Source organism: Artibeus jamaicensis, unplaced genomic scaffold (genome assembly GCF_021234435.1).
Source record: "Artibeus jamaicensis isolate MK-2021 breed Jamaican fruit bat unplaced genomic scaffold, CSHL_Jam_final contig_1132, whole genome shotgun sequence".
NCBI lineage: Eukaryota > Metazoa > Chordata > Mammalia > Chiroptera > Phyllostomidae > Artibeus > Artibeus jamaicensis.
Window position 1 is genome coordinate 5,163,634 of NW_026521221.1, and position 16,998 is coordinate 5,180,631.

General features: G+C 38.5%; 1 protein-coding gene and 1 pseudogene across 1 annotated transcript in view; one reads left to right on the forward strand and one right to left on the reverse strand.

Moving 5' to 3' along the window:
* FAM98B (family with sequence similarity 98 member B) overlaps positions 1-16,352 on the forward strand; it is a 37,792-nt gene extending 21,440 nt beyond the window's left edge. Inside the window, exons 7-8 of the mRNA XM_037143749.2 lie at positions 10,740-10,907; positions 13,852-16,352. Coding sequence (XP_036999644.1) covers positions 10,740-10,907; positions 13,852-14,205 — 522 coding nt within the window. The 3' untranslated portion in view covers positions 14,206-16,352. The remainder of the gene's footprint in view (positions 1-10,739; positions 10,908-13,851) is intronic.
* On the reverse strand, positions 619-9,442 carry LOC119048220 (aurora kinase B-like; annotated as a pseudogene).
* Positions 16,353-16,998: the final 646 nt, after the last annotated feature.

Genomic DNA, 16,998 nt, shown 5'->3' on the forward strand with positions numbered 1-16,998 from the left:
CTTCTATTCAGTAGGCTGCCTTTTCTTTTTGTTGTCAATTTCCTTTGCTCTGCAGAAGCTTTTTAGTTTTATGTCAGCCCACTTGTTTATTTTTGCCTGTGTTGTCTTTGCTTTTGGTATTAAATCCAAACAAATCATCACCAAGACCGATATTAAGGAGTTTACAACCTGTGTTTTCTTCTAGGAGTATTAAAGTTTCCAGGTCTTATATTCAAGTCTTTAATCCATTTTGAGGTGATTTTCATGTATGGTGTAAGATTGCGGTCCAGTTTCATTCTTTTGCATGTGGCTGTTTAGTTTTCACAATACCATTTATTGAAGAAGATGCTCCTTCCCCATTGTATATTCTTGGCTTGTTTGTCATAAATTAACTGACCATACATGTATAGGTTTATTTCTGGGGTTTCTGTTCTGTTCCATTCATCTATGTGTCTATTACCATATCAATATCATACTATTTTGATTACTATAGCTTTGTAATATAGTTTGAAATCAGATATTATGATGCCTCCAGCTTTGTTCTTTCTCAAGATTGCTTGGCTGTTCAGGGTCTTTGTGATCCAAGTGAAATTACTTGATCAGAGAATAAGCATGATTTATTTAAAGCTTCAGCCTTTATTAAATAAAAAGGAAGTAGAAGACAGATAAAGGAACAGAACAGGGACTCCTTTTTCCAACTACACACATACATAAAGTACAGACACAACTAAGTAAATGACAGGGACAATTCAGGGGACAGACTGAAGGGCTGGACAGAGACAGCACCCTCCAAGAATGGACCTGGACCCAAGGGTAGGCTGGGACCTGGACCAGGGACAGACATTTGGAGGTGTTATGTTCAAGGAACTTGGGGGTGAGGTCCTCGGCTCCTGTTAACACAGAGGTGGGGAACTTCAGGTCTACCTTGTCGAGGCACCAATAAATTGCATTGTCTGAAGCACTCTTCAAGGGGGGATTTCTTAGCAGCTCATAGCAGAGGGTTCTGTTGTACCACTGATCCACCTTCTCATTGTGCATGCTCCCCTCAGTCATCTCTGGGGAAGGTGGTCCAAGATGCCATGCATTGTCTTCCTCCCCAGCAAAGGTGCGTGTACAAACTAGTCACAGTGAGCAATCTGTAGTTTTTCCTGAAGCCCCAAGAGCAGATCCTCTGGCTTTTATGTCTCTGAATCACATCCTGTAGCAGTACATCAGAGCATTTCCAGTCCTTCCATGAACTGTGGTGGTTCACTTACTCATCGAAAGTGCTGCTCTGCTGCAGCTCCTTGTAGAGCATCCTTTGGAGGGCATACTCCAGAATCAAATAGATCCTTTGATGGCACTGAAATGCAGAGACACAGCATCTTGGGATGATGAAGATGGGCCTGGATTTTGATCTTCCTGCAAAGCTGTGTTCCACAGATTTCTTTTCCCTCTGAGACCTGCAGAGGACCTTGAGTGCCATGATAAAATGAGCCAAGTACACGTTTCCAAACTTGCCTTTGCCCAGAGGATACCCAGTCTCAAAGTCATCAATTGTGAAGGACTGCATTAAATTGGATGTCCCATTGCTTCTCTGGCCCGGGCAGCTGTGGGAGTGGCTCTTGAGGACAAGAGAAGATGGGGTGGTAGGCTTCTCTTGGAGGACCCTAGGGAAGGATGTTTAGGCTCGATTAAGCCGGCTGCTGGTGGCAGGGCCAAGTGTAGGCAGTCTTCTTCTAGATTATCCTTAGTGGGACAGGGGAAGGAGACCTGATGCCTGTGGCACAGCCAATATCCTGACTGCTGGCTAAAAACTCAGAATATGCATGATTTTAATGCTTTTGATGCATACTCCATAGTTACCCTTTAAAAAGGTTATATATCTTTATCAGTATGGTTAATCTAGTGTCTTTTTTCTTTATTTTCATTGTTGACACTATTGCAGAGGTCCCCATTCCTCACCCTGCCCCCACCCCCACTTTTGCCCCACTCCTTCTTCCTTCTGGCCATCATGGTTTCTTTTTTTAATTATTTTTCTAGTATTGAGGTAAGACTGTAAATATAATTTATACTTTTATAGTTTACTTTTCTTTACCATGTCCTGGTCATTGTTTCATATCTCAAAAGCTCTATTTCAGAATTAATTTTAAATTCATTTCTTATTTTTGGAGATATGTACAATTTAGTACTTTAAAATGTACAGTTCAGTGGTTTTTGGTAGTCACCGTATTCTGTAACCATTACCACTATCTAATTACAGGAAATTTCCATCACTCCCAAAAGAAACATGTGCTCATTAGCAGTCATTCCCAATACCCTGTCCCATCCCTGGCAGCCACTACTGTGATCTTCTTTCTGTCTCTGGGTTTGTCCATTCTGGACATTATATACAAAAGGAATCTTACTCTATGTGGGTTTTTGTGTCTGGCTATTCTTAGTATAATGCTTTAAAAGCTTTATCATACGGTGATGCCATAATTTACTAAATCTTATTTTATACATATTTTCTACATAACTAATGTCAGGAATGTTAATATATATAACCTATGAATTTTAAAGTATACTTTTATAATGTGTTCCTAAATGGAAATTTACTGTGTCAAAGATTATTGATGCTTAATTCTCATGACTCACGTGGCCAAATTATTTTGTAGAAAGTTGGTATGATTTTAAACTCCTATCAGTAAGGTAAATGAAATTTTGTCTTCAGTTTAGTCTCTAATATTTAGAATATTGAAGTTAGCAATTTTATTGCTAAGTTGATTGTTAAAAAGACTAAATTCTTTTAATTTGTATGTTTTTATTGTTGGGCAAGTTTAACTTGTTTTCATAAGCTTATTAGTCATTTCAGTTTCCTCTTTTTTTGAAATTTCATTTTGTGTCTTGTCTTTTCCCCTTTTGGGTCTTCCTTCCTGTTTTCCTTTTGATTGAGCTTTTTATATATTAAGGAAATTAGCTAGTTGCTTTATCTGTTGAAAATATTTCCCCATTGTCTTTTGATTTTGTTTTTATGTTTTTCGAAGTATAGAAAGTTCAATCTTTATATTTTTTCAATTTAAAATAAAACATCAAACATTTTTGGAATTTCAGTGAGGTATACTTTATTATAACTGTGATTACAAATAGGCAATAGTTTATTCCAGAACCATTTAAAAAATAACCCATCTCTTTTCTCACTGATCTTGGATTCCCTCTACCATTTGTTGCACTCACACATGTATGAGGCTTGGAATATCAGTTGCCTATTTTGTTTCATCAGCCTCTTTTTTTTCTCCTTAAGTTCCATGTAATTGGACTGAGGTGGACTAGTGTACTATTATCTGTGCATCTGCGCTTGTGGGTCCGGTGTGGGTTTGTACACTTTATTAGTTAAGTGGGCAAACCTGGAATTCACTCTGTATTTGGGGAAAATTGTTTGAGCTTTCTAAGCCTCATTTTTTTTCTCATGCAGAAGTGGGTAATAAATATAACCACTCTAAAAGGATGTTTTGAGAATTAAAGAAAAGACTATTAAGTCCTGGCACATTTAGTAAGTATTTTATGGATGTTAGCTATTAAGATGATGATAATTTCATATTGCATACTAATATTCGGTAGAAATTTTCTTTTTCAAAATTCAGTCATTCCACCTGGCTGGTGTAGCTCAGTGGATTGAGCACGGGCCTGTGAACCAGACAATCCCGGTTCGATTCCCAGTCAGGGCACATACCGGGGTTGCAGGCCGGTTCCCTGCAGGGGACGCATGAGAGGCAACCATACATTGATGTTTCTCTCCCTCTCTCCTTCCCTTCCCCTCTAAAGATAAATAAATAAAATCTTAAAAAAAAATTCAGTCCTTCTTAAATATTTAATTTTTGGATTAATTTTAGTCCCCCCCCCCCAGTCCTTCCAAAAACCATTCAAATAGGATCAGAGTAAACTATTAGTTAATTTGGAGATAAACACATAATATTCAGTGTCTCTATCGAGAAAGTTGGTATTTCTCTCCATTTCATTTATTCAGGTTTTCTTCTTGTTTTTAAAGGTTTAACTATTTTTTTTTCTGAAGGGTTCTGTATGTGTTGTTTTCTTTTTTTATTATGAATGGAATACTTTTTGTGTTTGTTTTTTTTTTTTTTTTTTCAGGAAAATGCAAATTAATCTTTATTATAGTTTTCCCATTACCATTTAGTCCCTTTATACACCGCCCTGCCCCAGCAATCACCACACCCTTCTCCGTGAGTCCTTTTTCTTTCTTTCCCTTCACCCCCTTACCTCCCCCTGCTGCATTAGCTGTCACCTCCCTATCTGTGAGTCTATCTCTGTTTTGTGTATTCAGTTTCTTACTTATTTCCACATATGAGTGAGATCATACAGTGTTTGTCTTTCTCTGACTGGCTTATTTCACTTAGCATAATGTTCTCCAGGTCCATCCATACTATCACACAGGGTAAAATTTTCTTTTTTACGGCCAAACAGAATTCCATTGTGTAAATGTCCCATAGTTGTTTTATCCACTCACCTACTAAAGGACACTTGGGCTGCTTCCATGTCTTGGTGATTGTAAATAATGCTGCAGGGAACATAGGGGTGCTTATGTTTTTTTGAATTAGCATTTTGGGTGCCTTCGGATATATTCCCAGAAGTGGTATCACTCGGTCAAAAGGCATACCCATTTTCAATTTTTTGAGATATCTCCATACTGCTTTCTACAACGGTTGCGCCAGTCTGCATTCCCACCAACAGTGCAAAAGGGTTCTCCTTTCTCCACATCTTTACCAATACTTGATTGTTGATTTATTGATGACAGTCATTTTGACAGGTATCTCACTGTGGTTTGAATTTGCATTTCTCTGATGGTTAGTAATGTTGAGCATCCTTTCATATGAATGTTGGCCATCTGTATGTCCTCTTTGGAGAAGTCTATTGAGGTCCTTTGCCCACTTTTGAATTGGATTGTTTGTTTTTTGGTGTTGAGTTTTACAAGTACTTTATAAATTTTGGATATTAACCTGTTATCAGATGTATAAGCAAATATGTTCTCCCATTCTGTGGGTTGTCCTTTTATTTTGTTGAAGATCTCCTTTGCTGTGCAAAACCTTTCAGTTTGATGTGGTCCCATTTGTTTATTTTTTCCTTTGTTTCCCTTACCTGGGGAGATATACCTGATAAAAAATTTCTACCAGCAGTGCCTGAGATTGTGCTGCCTATGTTTTCTTCTAGGATTTTCATGGTTTCAGGACCAAATATTAATTCTTTGATTCATTTGAAGTTATTCTTGTGTGTGGTTGTGAGAAGATAATCTAGTTTCATTTTTCTGCATGTATCTGTCCAGTTTTCCCAACACCATTTATTGAATAAATTATGTATAGTCCATTGTATGGGCTTGTTTCCTCTGTTGAATATTACTTGACTATAAAGGTATGGGTTTATTTCTGTGCTGTGTATTTGGTTCCATTGATTTATGTGTGTATGCTTGTGACAGTATCATGCTGTTTTGATTATTACGACCTTGTAGTATAGTTTGATGGTAGGTAGCATGAGTCCTCCAACTTTGTTCTTCTATGTCATGATTGCAGTTGATATGTGGGGCCTATTGTGATTCCATATAAAGTTTTGAATTTTTTTCTAGTTCTGCGAAATATGTCATTGAAATCTTGATAGGAACTGCATTGAATGTATAGCTAGGTTTGGGTAGTATGGATGTTTTAATGATATGAATTCTTCCTATCCATGAACACAGTATGTGCTTCCACTTTTGTATCTTCTTCAACTACTTTCTTCAGTATCTTGTGATTTTTTTGAGTACAGGTCTTGTGTATCCTTGGTTAGGTTTATTCCTAGGTTTTTTATTCTTTTTGAAGCTATTGTGAATGGGGTTGTTTTCTTAATTTCTGTTTTTGTTAGTTCATTATTGGCAAAAAAAAAAAGGCAACTGATTTCTGGATATGAATTTTGTATCCTGCTACTTTCCTGAATTCATTATCAGTTCTAGTAGTTTCTTGGTAGAATCTTCGGGTCTCTGTGTATGATATCATGTCATCTGCAAATACTGACAGTTTTACTTCTTTCTTTCCAAATTGGATGGTTTTTCTTTTTCCTTCTTGTCTTGTTACTGTGGTTAGGAAGTCCAGTACTATGTTGAGTAAGAGAGGTGAAAGTGGACATCCCTGTCCTGTTCCCAACCATAAGGGGGGCACTTGTTTTTGCTCATTGAGTATGATGCTGGCAATGAGTTTGTCATATACGACCTTTATTATATTTAGGTATGTTCCCTCTATTCATACTTTGCTGAGAGTTTTTATCCTAAATTGGTGCTGGATTTTATCACATGCTTTTTCTGCATCTATGGATATGATAATATGGTTTTTCTCCTTCAGTTTGTTTATTTGGTGAATCAGATTTATTGATCTGCAAATGTTGTGCCAACCTTGCATTCCTAGAATAAATCCCACTTGATCGTGGTGAATGATCTTTTTGATGCATTGCTGTATTCAGTTTGCTAATACTTTCTTTGTTCAGGATTTAGCATTTATGTTCACCAGGGGTATTGGTCTATAATTTTCTTTCTTTCTTTTTTTGTAGCGCCTTTGTCTGTTTGGAATTAGGGTAATGCTGACCTCATAAAATGAGCTTGGGAGCCTTACCTGCACTTGAATTTTTTGAAATAGTTTAAGAAGAAGAGGTGTTATTTCTTCTTGAAATGTCTGGTAAAATTTTCCTGTGAAGCCATCTGGTCCAGGGCTTTTGTTAGTTGGGAGTCTTTTGATTACTGCTTCAATTTTACTAGGTGTAATTTGTCTTTTTCAGTTTCTCTGATTCTTCTTGATTCAGTTTCGGATGATTATACGTTTCTTGAATTTATCCATTTTGTCCAGGTAGTCCAGTTTGTTGGCATATAGCTGTTCATAATATTTTCTTAAAATCTTTTGTATTTCTGTGGTGTCAGTTGTTATTTTCGTCTTTCATTTATGATTTTATCGACGTCCTCTGTCTATTTTTCTTGATGAGTCTTGGATTCATTGTTCTTTCATATCTTGTTTTGAGACTCTATTTTGTTTGTTTCTGCACTGATCTTTATTATTTTCTTCTACTCACTTGGAGCTTTGTTCGTTGTTCTTTTTCAAGTTCCTTTGAAGTGTAAAGTTAGGTCGTTTATTTGAGCTTTTCCTTGTTTTTTTCTTTTTTTTTTGAGGTAGGCCTGTAATGCTATGAATTTCCCTCTTCAGATTGCTTTCCCAATATCCCACAAATTTTGGGTTGTGCTCTTATTTTCATTTATTTTAAGGTGTCTTTTGATTTTCGATTTCTTCCTTGATCTCGTCATTGACCCATTCATTGTTTAATAACATGTTATTTAACTTCCACACCTTTGCATGCTTTTTGGTGTTCTTCTTGTGATTGATTTCTACTTTCATAGCATTGTTGTCAGAGAAGATGCTGGATATGATTTCAATCTTCTTGGATTTATGGAGACTTGTTCTGTGGCCTCACATATGGTCTAGCCTACAAAACCTTCCATATGTACTTGAAAAGTATGTGTGTTCTGCTGGGGTGAAATGCTTTGAAGATTTCAATTACATCCATTTGACCTAGTGTGTTGTTTAAGGCTGCGGTCTCCTTGTTGATTTTCTGCTTGGAAGATGTATCCATTGAAGTCAGTGGGATATTAAAATCCCCAAGCATGACTGTATTTCTGTCAGTTTCTCCTTTTATGTCCATCAAGGTTTGCTTTACACATTTAAGTGCTCTTATGTTAGTTGTGTAAATGTGTACTAGGATTATATCCTCTTGTTGGATTGTTCCCATTATCATTATGTGGTGTCCTTCTTTGTCTCTTACTATAGCTTTGGTTTTAAAGTCTATTTTGTCAGATATAAGTACTGCTACCCCAGCTTTTTTTCCTTTTTATCTACATGAAATATCTTTTCCAATGCTTTTCTTTTAGTCTATGTGCACCTTTCAGTCTGAGGTGAGTCTCTTGGAGGCAGCACATATATGGGTCTTTTTTTCTTATCTCTTCTCCTACCCTCTGTCTTTTGTTTGGAGCATTTAAGCCATTTACATTTAAGGTGATACTGATAGATACGGAAAGTAGTGCCATTTTATTGTTAAACTGTTTTCTTCTGTTTTTACTTTTTTCTCCTTAAAGCAGGCCCTTTACCTTTTGTTGCAGTAATGGTTTTGTGTTTACAAACTCTTACCGTGGATCCCTGCTTCTGGGGTCTGCGGCGTTGTAGATCAGACCTGACAAATTCACACGGACTACCGCGTCCTGTGGAGGAAAAGAGACATCTCGGCTTCTCTTTCAAGAGGAGAAAAAGCCTCAGAGTGTCTTGGCCACCCTCTCAAGAGGAGAGCACCTTGATCGTTGCCTTGACAGGCTTTTATTATGTTCAATTTGCACAGGAATACATGGTGTATACGTAAAGCTCATCCATCATTGTTAGGCAGAAATAATTAAACAATAGATAACATTCAGAGAACTCTGAGGGCTTATTCTGAGTCAGGGTCAGACAGTTAAAGGGCCATTAAACTGGGAAACAAACTCACGATCTTCTTAGACTCTTATCATTTAAATTGAAGGTATTAGCACAGCGGGTTTCACAGGATTTTATGCATTCTTTCTTAGGCCTGATTGCCCTAGGGAATAAGCCCTTTCCAGCACAGGGCTGCAGCCACCTCCATCATTGTTTCAAGTTTAAGTCAGTCAAGGAAGGTAAGGCAGCCTAGAGATTAAGAGACTTCTTGCAGACAGAATGAGGACTCAGGCTATGACAAAGCTAAGGTGTGAGGATCCATCACCTCCTTTTTCTATAGCCCCTCAAGTCCTTCCCTGAGGGCCCCTTTTCGACCATGCCTGTCTTAGGTCATCCCTCTTGGGAAATCTTACCAGCCATTGGCTAACCAGTCATCTGCCTGAGGCCAAGCAGGGTGAAGAGAAAAGGGGCAGAGGTGGTGTCCTTACAATGAAGATAAACTTTGTCTCCTAAGTGGTTTATGGTCCCCAGGTCCTTTACTCAGCCTTAGCCATGGGGGATTATAGATTCTGAAACTAGGCAACAGATTTCTTTAGCTGTTTCTTGTCTGGGAAACTCCTCATCACTCCTTCAATGTAAATTATGTCTTTGCCGGGAAAAGTAGCCTTGGTTGCAGGTACTTGGTTTTTATCACCTTAAATACTTCATGCTATTCCCTTCTAGCCTGAAATGTTTCTGTTGAGTAATTGGATGCCTTTCTAATTGGTACTCCCTTGTAGGTAACTACCTGCTCTTCTCTTGTACCTTTTAGAATTCCTTTTTTGTCTTAATTATGATGTGTCTTGGTGTAGGAGCATTTGGGTGCACCTTATATGGGACTCTCTGAGTTTCCTGGACTTGTGACTTTTTCTTCACCAGATAAGGGAAGGTTTTGGTCATCATTTCTTGAAATAGGTTATCAGTCCTTTGCTTGCTCTCTGCTCCTTCTGGTATTCCATGACGTAGATGTTATTACACTTCATGTTCTCCAAAATGTTTCTTAAGCTTTCCTCTTTTAAAAGAAATCTGTTTTTCTTTTGCTGTTCTGTGTGTTTTTTTCCCCCTTGTCTTCCAAAACACTGGCTTAATTCCTCTGCTTCATCTAACCTACTGTTTATTCCTTTCAGTGTATTATGATTTTCAGATATTGCATTCTTTATTTCTGAGGGGTCCTTTTTTATGGTTTTTATGTCTTTTTTCATGCTGCTAAGTATCCTTATAGTCATTACTCTAAACCCTCTATCTGATCAGTTTCTTTCCTCCATGTCATCTAGTGCTTCTGGAGCATTCACTTGTTCTTTCATTTGGGACCTGTTTCTTGTCTTCCCGTTTTGGCTACTTCTTTGTATTTTTGGCCTGAGCTGATAAACTCCTCAGCTGTTAATATCTTGAAGCTGTAGTCAGCACCCAAGCTTAAGCCTAACACAGGGTGAGGAACAGAGTAGTTTTGGGGGTGGAGGCACTGCTTCCCCTCAGGCTGATGCCATTCAGGGAGGAGTGCTCTGCCTGAGAGAGATGGCCCCTGCAGTAGGGGGAATGATTCAGCACAGAGCTCCTGGTAATTGTTCCTTCTGCGCTCTACCCAGAGCCACCTACCCCAGGCTCTCCTCTAGAGTCTCTAGTGTACTTTGCCCTCCCTTTGCTGGAGCCCAGGGTAAGTGGCTACAAATGCAATTTTGTGTATTGGCCCTTTAATAGGCTTCCTGCGTTTCTAGCCGTCTCTCCCTGGGAGACAGAAGCCCTGCTGCTTTTCACAGCTGGATGTTATCTGGGTTCCTTTCTAACTCCGGTGCTGTTGACTGAGGAGTGCAGCTTGGGGTTTAGACCCTACACGTCTCAGGGGCATCCTGCTAGCCACTGAAATATCCTCTGGCACTTCAGCTGCCACCAGTGGGACCCCAGCCAGCCTTTTCTCTTCTCTTCCACATTACCTACCAGTCACATTGTGAAGTGGTTTCTTCTGTCAGTCTGTGGTTATAAGGCTTTGCTCCAGCTAGTGACCAGATGGTTATTCAGGATGATTTCTCTGCAATTTAGTTGTAATTCCAGATTGGTCCTGGGAGGAAGTTAGTATAGCCTCCACTTACTTTTCCACAATCTTGGATCCTTACCCTAAAAATCAGTGTTAGTTTTTAAGGAGTCGATAGTGGTAGCTATATATTCTTCTAACATCTATTGGTTTACTTTTTCATTCTACATACAAAATGTCAGATATTTATAATTGCCATTGCTCTTTTATTGAAATGTTCTTTGGTTCCTTTCTCCCCTTTTGTCATTTAGGTGAAAACAGATGACATAGCACGAATTTATCAGCCTAAGCGTTACGCTTTGTCCCCCAAGACAACGATTACATTGGCGCATTTACTCGCTGCTCGTGAAGATCTATCCAAGATCATTAGGACGAGCAGTGGCTCCAGCCGGGAGAAAACGGCATGTGCCATTAATAAGGTTGGTTTTTCTTTCAGTACAGTGGAGAGTGAATCTTTAATTTCCTCATTTGGTATTTTTATGGATCTTAATCCATTTTTTTATGTCCTGGCAAACTAGAAAATTCAGTTAATTCAGGCTTAGTTATGTGTGTGAACGTTCATTTGAATTTTTGTATTTGTAAATTAAACCAAAGTTTTATCTGAATTAGAGGAATTAAGAATTGTTTTTATTAATAGCTTTAGGAAGAATTATTTACCATTCCAAAAAAAGTAATCTTTCTTTGTCACTGAAAAATCTATAGGGATTGCTTCAGTTACTGACAGGCACCTCACGTCCTTGGTGTAAAGGAAGGACACACTCTGGCATCATACAGACCTGGGTGCACATCCCAGCCCTGTCGTTTACGTAGAGGAGTCGACGTAAACGACGGAGCAGCTCATTTCTTGGGCAAGTCACTGAATCTCAGGGAGGTTTCCTGATCCAGAGTGTAGACCCATTTCTCAGAAAGTGGTGTTAAGCTCAGAGAGTCCATAGTTTTTGCTTTTACTGCAGGAACAACAGTAAACTAATCTGGAACACTGGTCAGCTCCACTAGAATGTACTCTTCATTTAGAGCACTCTGTGGCAGATTTCATAACAAAACGAAAAACTCCAAAGTATGCGATTTGGGTAATTTTAAAACATCATTTCTCACTCAGTACAGTGAGGTAGGTATTCGTGATACAGGCTGCCTTCCCAGAGGGATGGTTTTTTACAAAGTCAACTTGCCTAATTGTTGCTTGGTTAGGCACCAGGTGTTGCCGCTGCCTACTTCCATTTTAGATCAACCTCCTCTATCTTCTGGAAGGGTTTTCTCTTTAAATACAGCATGGGGGCAAAAGTAGGTTTACAGTTGTGAATATAGAGTTTATTCTTGTATTATTTATTTTATTATTTTTCATATGAACAATTGTAAACCTACTTTTCCCACCCTGTATGATGTTACTTAATACCTAGTAAATATCAGGCTATTTATTCTTGCTACATCAAGAGCTCTGCTTTTTTAAGTGAAATTGCCCATCCCTTTTCTGAGTTTATAATTTATAGTCTAATTATTTGAGGATGGTCCTTTTTTTTGCATTTAAGAGAACGATTTCTTGCCATGATAAACCAGAAACTGAAACTGAAACAGTTGACAGAATGTACTTGAACTTAACCTTCAAGGGAAATAAGAGGGTCAGACAAAGCCACTGTGTGTAGAAGCTCATGATTGGTTAGGGGGCAAAGATAAGGATGACGGCATTCAGCCTGGGTGTCTTTGGCCCCTCACCAGCAGGTCTCCCCTATCCCTTTCCTTCTGAAGCATCTGCTTAACCCATGGCTTTTCCTTCTCTATTGCAGGTATAAGCCAATAAGTATCCCTTTGGACATGATACAAAACTAAGAGAAAGTTTATAAATTTTACTCCAGGGTAGAAAGTATGCACATAACCAACTCAGCACATATTATGTGGCATCAAAGCACATGGTAGCAACTTGAATTAAATCTGTGATGCTACTGTGTGTGAGACCTGTTACGGGGACCTGTAGCTAGGTCAGTGTTCCTGACTTAAAATACCAAAATATCAGTGTGGCAGGATGCATTTCTGAACTCCAGATTTTCTAAATACTTCTCAGAGGCTATTAAAGTGATACAGAAGAGAGCTGTGTCTCAGAAACCTAGGGACTGGGGAGGAACATTGATGGGTTCTTTTGGGGACTTTTTCAGCAGGTACAGAGATGAACAGAGCACATTAGAACACCTGTTTAGGGCAGTCTTATGATCAGTTCTTGGAGCAGCGTCTCCATATACCCACCAAAGTAGCACGTTTGGTGGAGAGACCACTGAGAATACCAACCAAGAAGGCTGTTTTTTGAATTTGGTGATTAGGACAGTATTGCTGACTTTCAAAGAGTGTTTATATCTTCGAACCTTACCCCACAATGAGAGTGTTGTACTTTTTGTGTTTTATTTATTTATGATCTCTACATTACTAAAACATAGTTTTGGTGAGGATCAACTGAAGTAGAACCTAACTGATTCATAGGTTAGTTTGGTTGAGGAAGTTACTCTTTTACCTTCTTTCCCTGAAAGAGACTAGCAGGAAGCTATTGGCCTGTGGTGGGTGGGAGGGCCCCCTCTTCACTGCTGTCTGTCTTTCTCTGTTCATGGCATATGAAGTAGAGCCTTTCTGTAGACGTCTGGGGTCACAAACCAGGTTCTTGGTTTGTCCTTCAGAGTATTGTAAAGCATGGTTAAGGAAGGATATCAGGTCTTTATTTTCTTCATAGTGTAACAACTAGACCATCCCTGAAATTGAGCTTAAGTTTCTCAGGAGGGAATACTTCATTGAGAATCATTATATCTCTTTGCGGTGCTGCCTTGGATTATAATCATTATATTCATTTCTCACCTCAGTATATCCACATGTTATCACAAATACTTTATACTTTGTTGAAATAAAAATATGCTTAGAAATACAGTCTTTCATTGGATAGTCCATTATCAAAATCAGTGGCAGTGGAAAGTCCAGAATTGTTGTTGTATAAATGGTTCTGAATTTATTAATTTGGGGTCTATATTTTATATATTTTAATATTTTACTAAATGTTTTGCTAAAAAGGTTTCTTATCATAAATATTTCTTCATCATGTTTGTTACAGAATTTGCTAAACAAATTTAAATGAGAAAATAACAGGCCTTAAAGTTTCCAAAATATTTCTCAAGATTGTTTAAAACTAATACTGCATTGTGAGGAATTTGTCATATATCACATTTATATTTTCATAATTAACTCATGCTGTCATGTCTGATACTTTCATGTCCTTAAATATTTGACTTCTGTTTCTTTATTACAACAATAATTTCAATATCAGTTGGTGCCTTTATGTAAATTTTAACGTTTAAAATATTAGAAACTGAAAGCAAATGTTTCTTCAAACAGGTGCTGATGGGAAGGGTACCTGACAGGGGAGGACGGCCGAATGAAATTGAACCACCACCTCCTGAAATGCCACCCTGGCAAAAGAGACAAGAAGGCGGCGGAAGGGGTGGTTGGGGTGGTGGAGGTGGTGGGAGAGGAGGGGGTGGGGGTGGGAGAGGGGGCGGAGGCTGGGGAGGCGGTGGGGGAGGGGGCGGAGGTTGGGGAGGCGGTGGGGGAGGTGGTGGCAGAGGAGGAGGTTTCCAAGGCAGGGGAGATTATGGAGGAAGAGGGGGCTATGGTGGAAGAGGGGGCTATGGTGGAAGAGGTTATGGAGATCCATATGGAGGAGGTGGTGGTGGATATAGAAGATACTAATGACTACAAAATTAGCAGTGCTTACTTGATAGATACTTAGGCATAGTGTTCTAAATAACATACTTGAATGTCATCTTTGAAGTAGACACCATGTTAGATTCCTTGATATCATTCTTTAATTGGGTTAATATGTAAGAGTATTGTTTTATACTACCATTTCATCTCCTGGACAGAATGATGATTTTATTTTTATCATTTTGTGTACTCTTAAGCATGTTATGTCTTTTTAAAAAAACAAAACAAAAAATGAGCTTAAAACTATTTTTTAAAATGTAAATATTTATTACCATCAGACTTGGAAAATGGAAAGTATTTTATTGTCATGATTGAATTTAGATTGTTACCTGTATTTTATTCAGGTTTGAGACATAAATGAGCCCACTTGTTATGAGACTGTTGCCTCATCCGTTTCCTGTGTTTTGTATTTGTTAATTTTACTTTACAAAATAGGGAAAGGGACTGACAGGTTCGTTCAGTAGGTAGTGGTCATGACTTGTTTTTTCTTTTATTGGATTGGAAGTGATTCTTCTGTAGCTAGGTCAGTGTTCCTGACTTACAATACCAAAATATCAGTGTGGCAGGGTGCACTTTTGAGCTCCAAATTTTCTAAATACTTCTCAGAGGCTATTAAAGTGATGCAGAAGAGAGCTGTGTCTCAGAAACCTAGGGACTGGGGAGGAACATTGATGGGTTCTTTTGGGGACTTTTTCAGCAGGTACAGAGATGAACAGAGCACATTAGAACACCTGTTTAGGGCAGTCTTATGATCAGTTCTTGGAGCAGCGTCTCCATATACCCACCAAAGTAGCACGTTTGGTGGAGAGACCACTGAGAATACCAACCCAGAAGGCTGATTTTTGGATTTGGTGATTAGGGCAGTATTGCTGACTTTCAAAGTGTGTTTATATCTTCGAACCTTACCCCACAGTGAAAAATAAGGAAAGGGACTGAGAGTGTTGTTGAATAGGTAGTCGTCATCGCTTGTTTTTTTCTTTTATTGGAAGTGATTCCTCTAGCCAGTTTTCTGTTAAAGTTCCATTAACTGAAACCTGAATCTACTTCTTGGTATGCATATTTGATTTCTTTTCCAGCTGGATTGAAATCTGTGATTTTTATTTGGCAAAGCAAAGTTAGATTGAGGTTAGAATTATTCTAAAGGGACAGAGACAGGAACCAGTTTTACATGATGCTGTAAAAATATTCCTATAAATTGTTTCTTCATCATTTGGGCCATTATTTTAGATATCAGAATATTAAAAAGCAGGCTGAACTGTATTACGTAGGATTACAGCAGTAATTTCCAGTTTTAATAGATCAGAGGTAGGGCCAATGCATCCCTTCGTAATTCTCATTCACAGCAAGACTTAAAAAACACAGGATCAGGGAGGGCTTATCGGTGGTTCGGCCGTTGAAGCAGTCAGAGGCTTGGTGAGCAGGGCTTGTGAATCTGAATCACGGCACTTAGTCCTGGGGTGTTGTGGGCCAAGATGGTCCAAGGGTGTCAGGAGTTGATTTTTCCTCACTTCAGCTGAGGAATGTGATGCTTGAGCCCTATGTAGGTCGTCTCATAAAGACCTGAGTACAAGTGAAATTTGTTGAGAATTTATAGCAGGCTTATTGTGAATAGTTTAAGAGGTGGGGCAAGTAATGCATTTTTCTCACTGTGGAGAGAGAGAGAAAAAGGGCCACACAGTTTTAAATTCCCACTGTAAAGTCTGTACCCCGGTGTAGGCTTCTGGTTAACACCTGTGCATAACAGCTCTCTGTGCTCTAACCAACTCAGTAGGTAGGAAGCTGAGCACCAGTGGACAAACAGCATTTGATTTGTGGCAGTTACGTTTTGTTTTATAGTAAACCCTGTGGTGAAATCTAAAATAATGTTAAAACTTTAAAAGTAAATATTGTGTATACTGCAGTCTTGACCATGTGTTTTTCAAGATAAACCTTCAAAGAAATTTGTTCAGGATAGGAAGACAATTTGTTTTGGTTATTTGTAAACTTATTTTTAATGTGTTTATATTAAATAATAGACTTAATTTTATTTGTGATTGTCAGAGAATGTTTTACATAATTAAGAACACACTTTTATTAGTATCTGTGAACTCCAGAAAAGAATTGTTAAAAATATATCAGCAGATACCAGCAGAGTAAAATATTTCAAGAGAATTATTAGTTAAAACAGAAAATGTTCATTTAAAACCTTTACATTTCCACTTCTTTTCTTTTGGGAACTGTAGTTGCTGACACAGAAGGAATTTACGATCCCTCCAGCTTTTATCAATGAAGATTCATGAGCAATGACAGAAACATTATCAGTCTCTGTAAGGTCCCTTTGTACCTTCATAGGGGCACTGGGATTGTCCACAGGACTCACTGTAAACCTTACCCATGTGTAGCGCTTGCTCTCGGAGTTGTGTTGGAGCTGGAACCACACACATTTCCACGTTCCCATAAACGTCCCCTGATTAACAAGCTGAGGGGTCTAGACTCAACTGTCTCGTCCTTTCCTCAAAGCTAAGATTTCCACGATAATCTTTGCTCAGTAAAAATTTCAGTTGTAGAAGTGTGCTAAGCAATAACTAAAATAGCAGTAAGATAATCTGAGGCCTTAATGTGGAAATGTTTTATAAATTGAATGCAATACAGATGTGGAGTATGATGATGGTACTTCTGCTTCCTAAAGTCCAATACCTTGTGCCTCCTCCTCATTCCTTTTTGCCTGGTTCTCATTTTCATTTTTACCTATTACCTCATTTTCTTTCCTCTTTTTTTTGTGCCTTGGTCTGGTCTTTG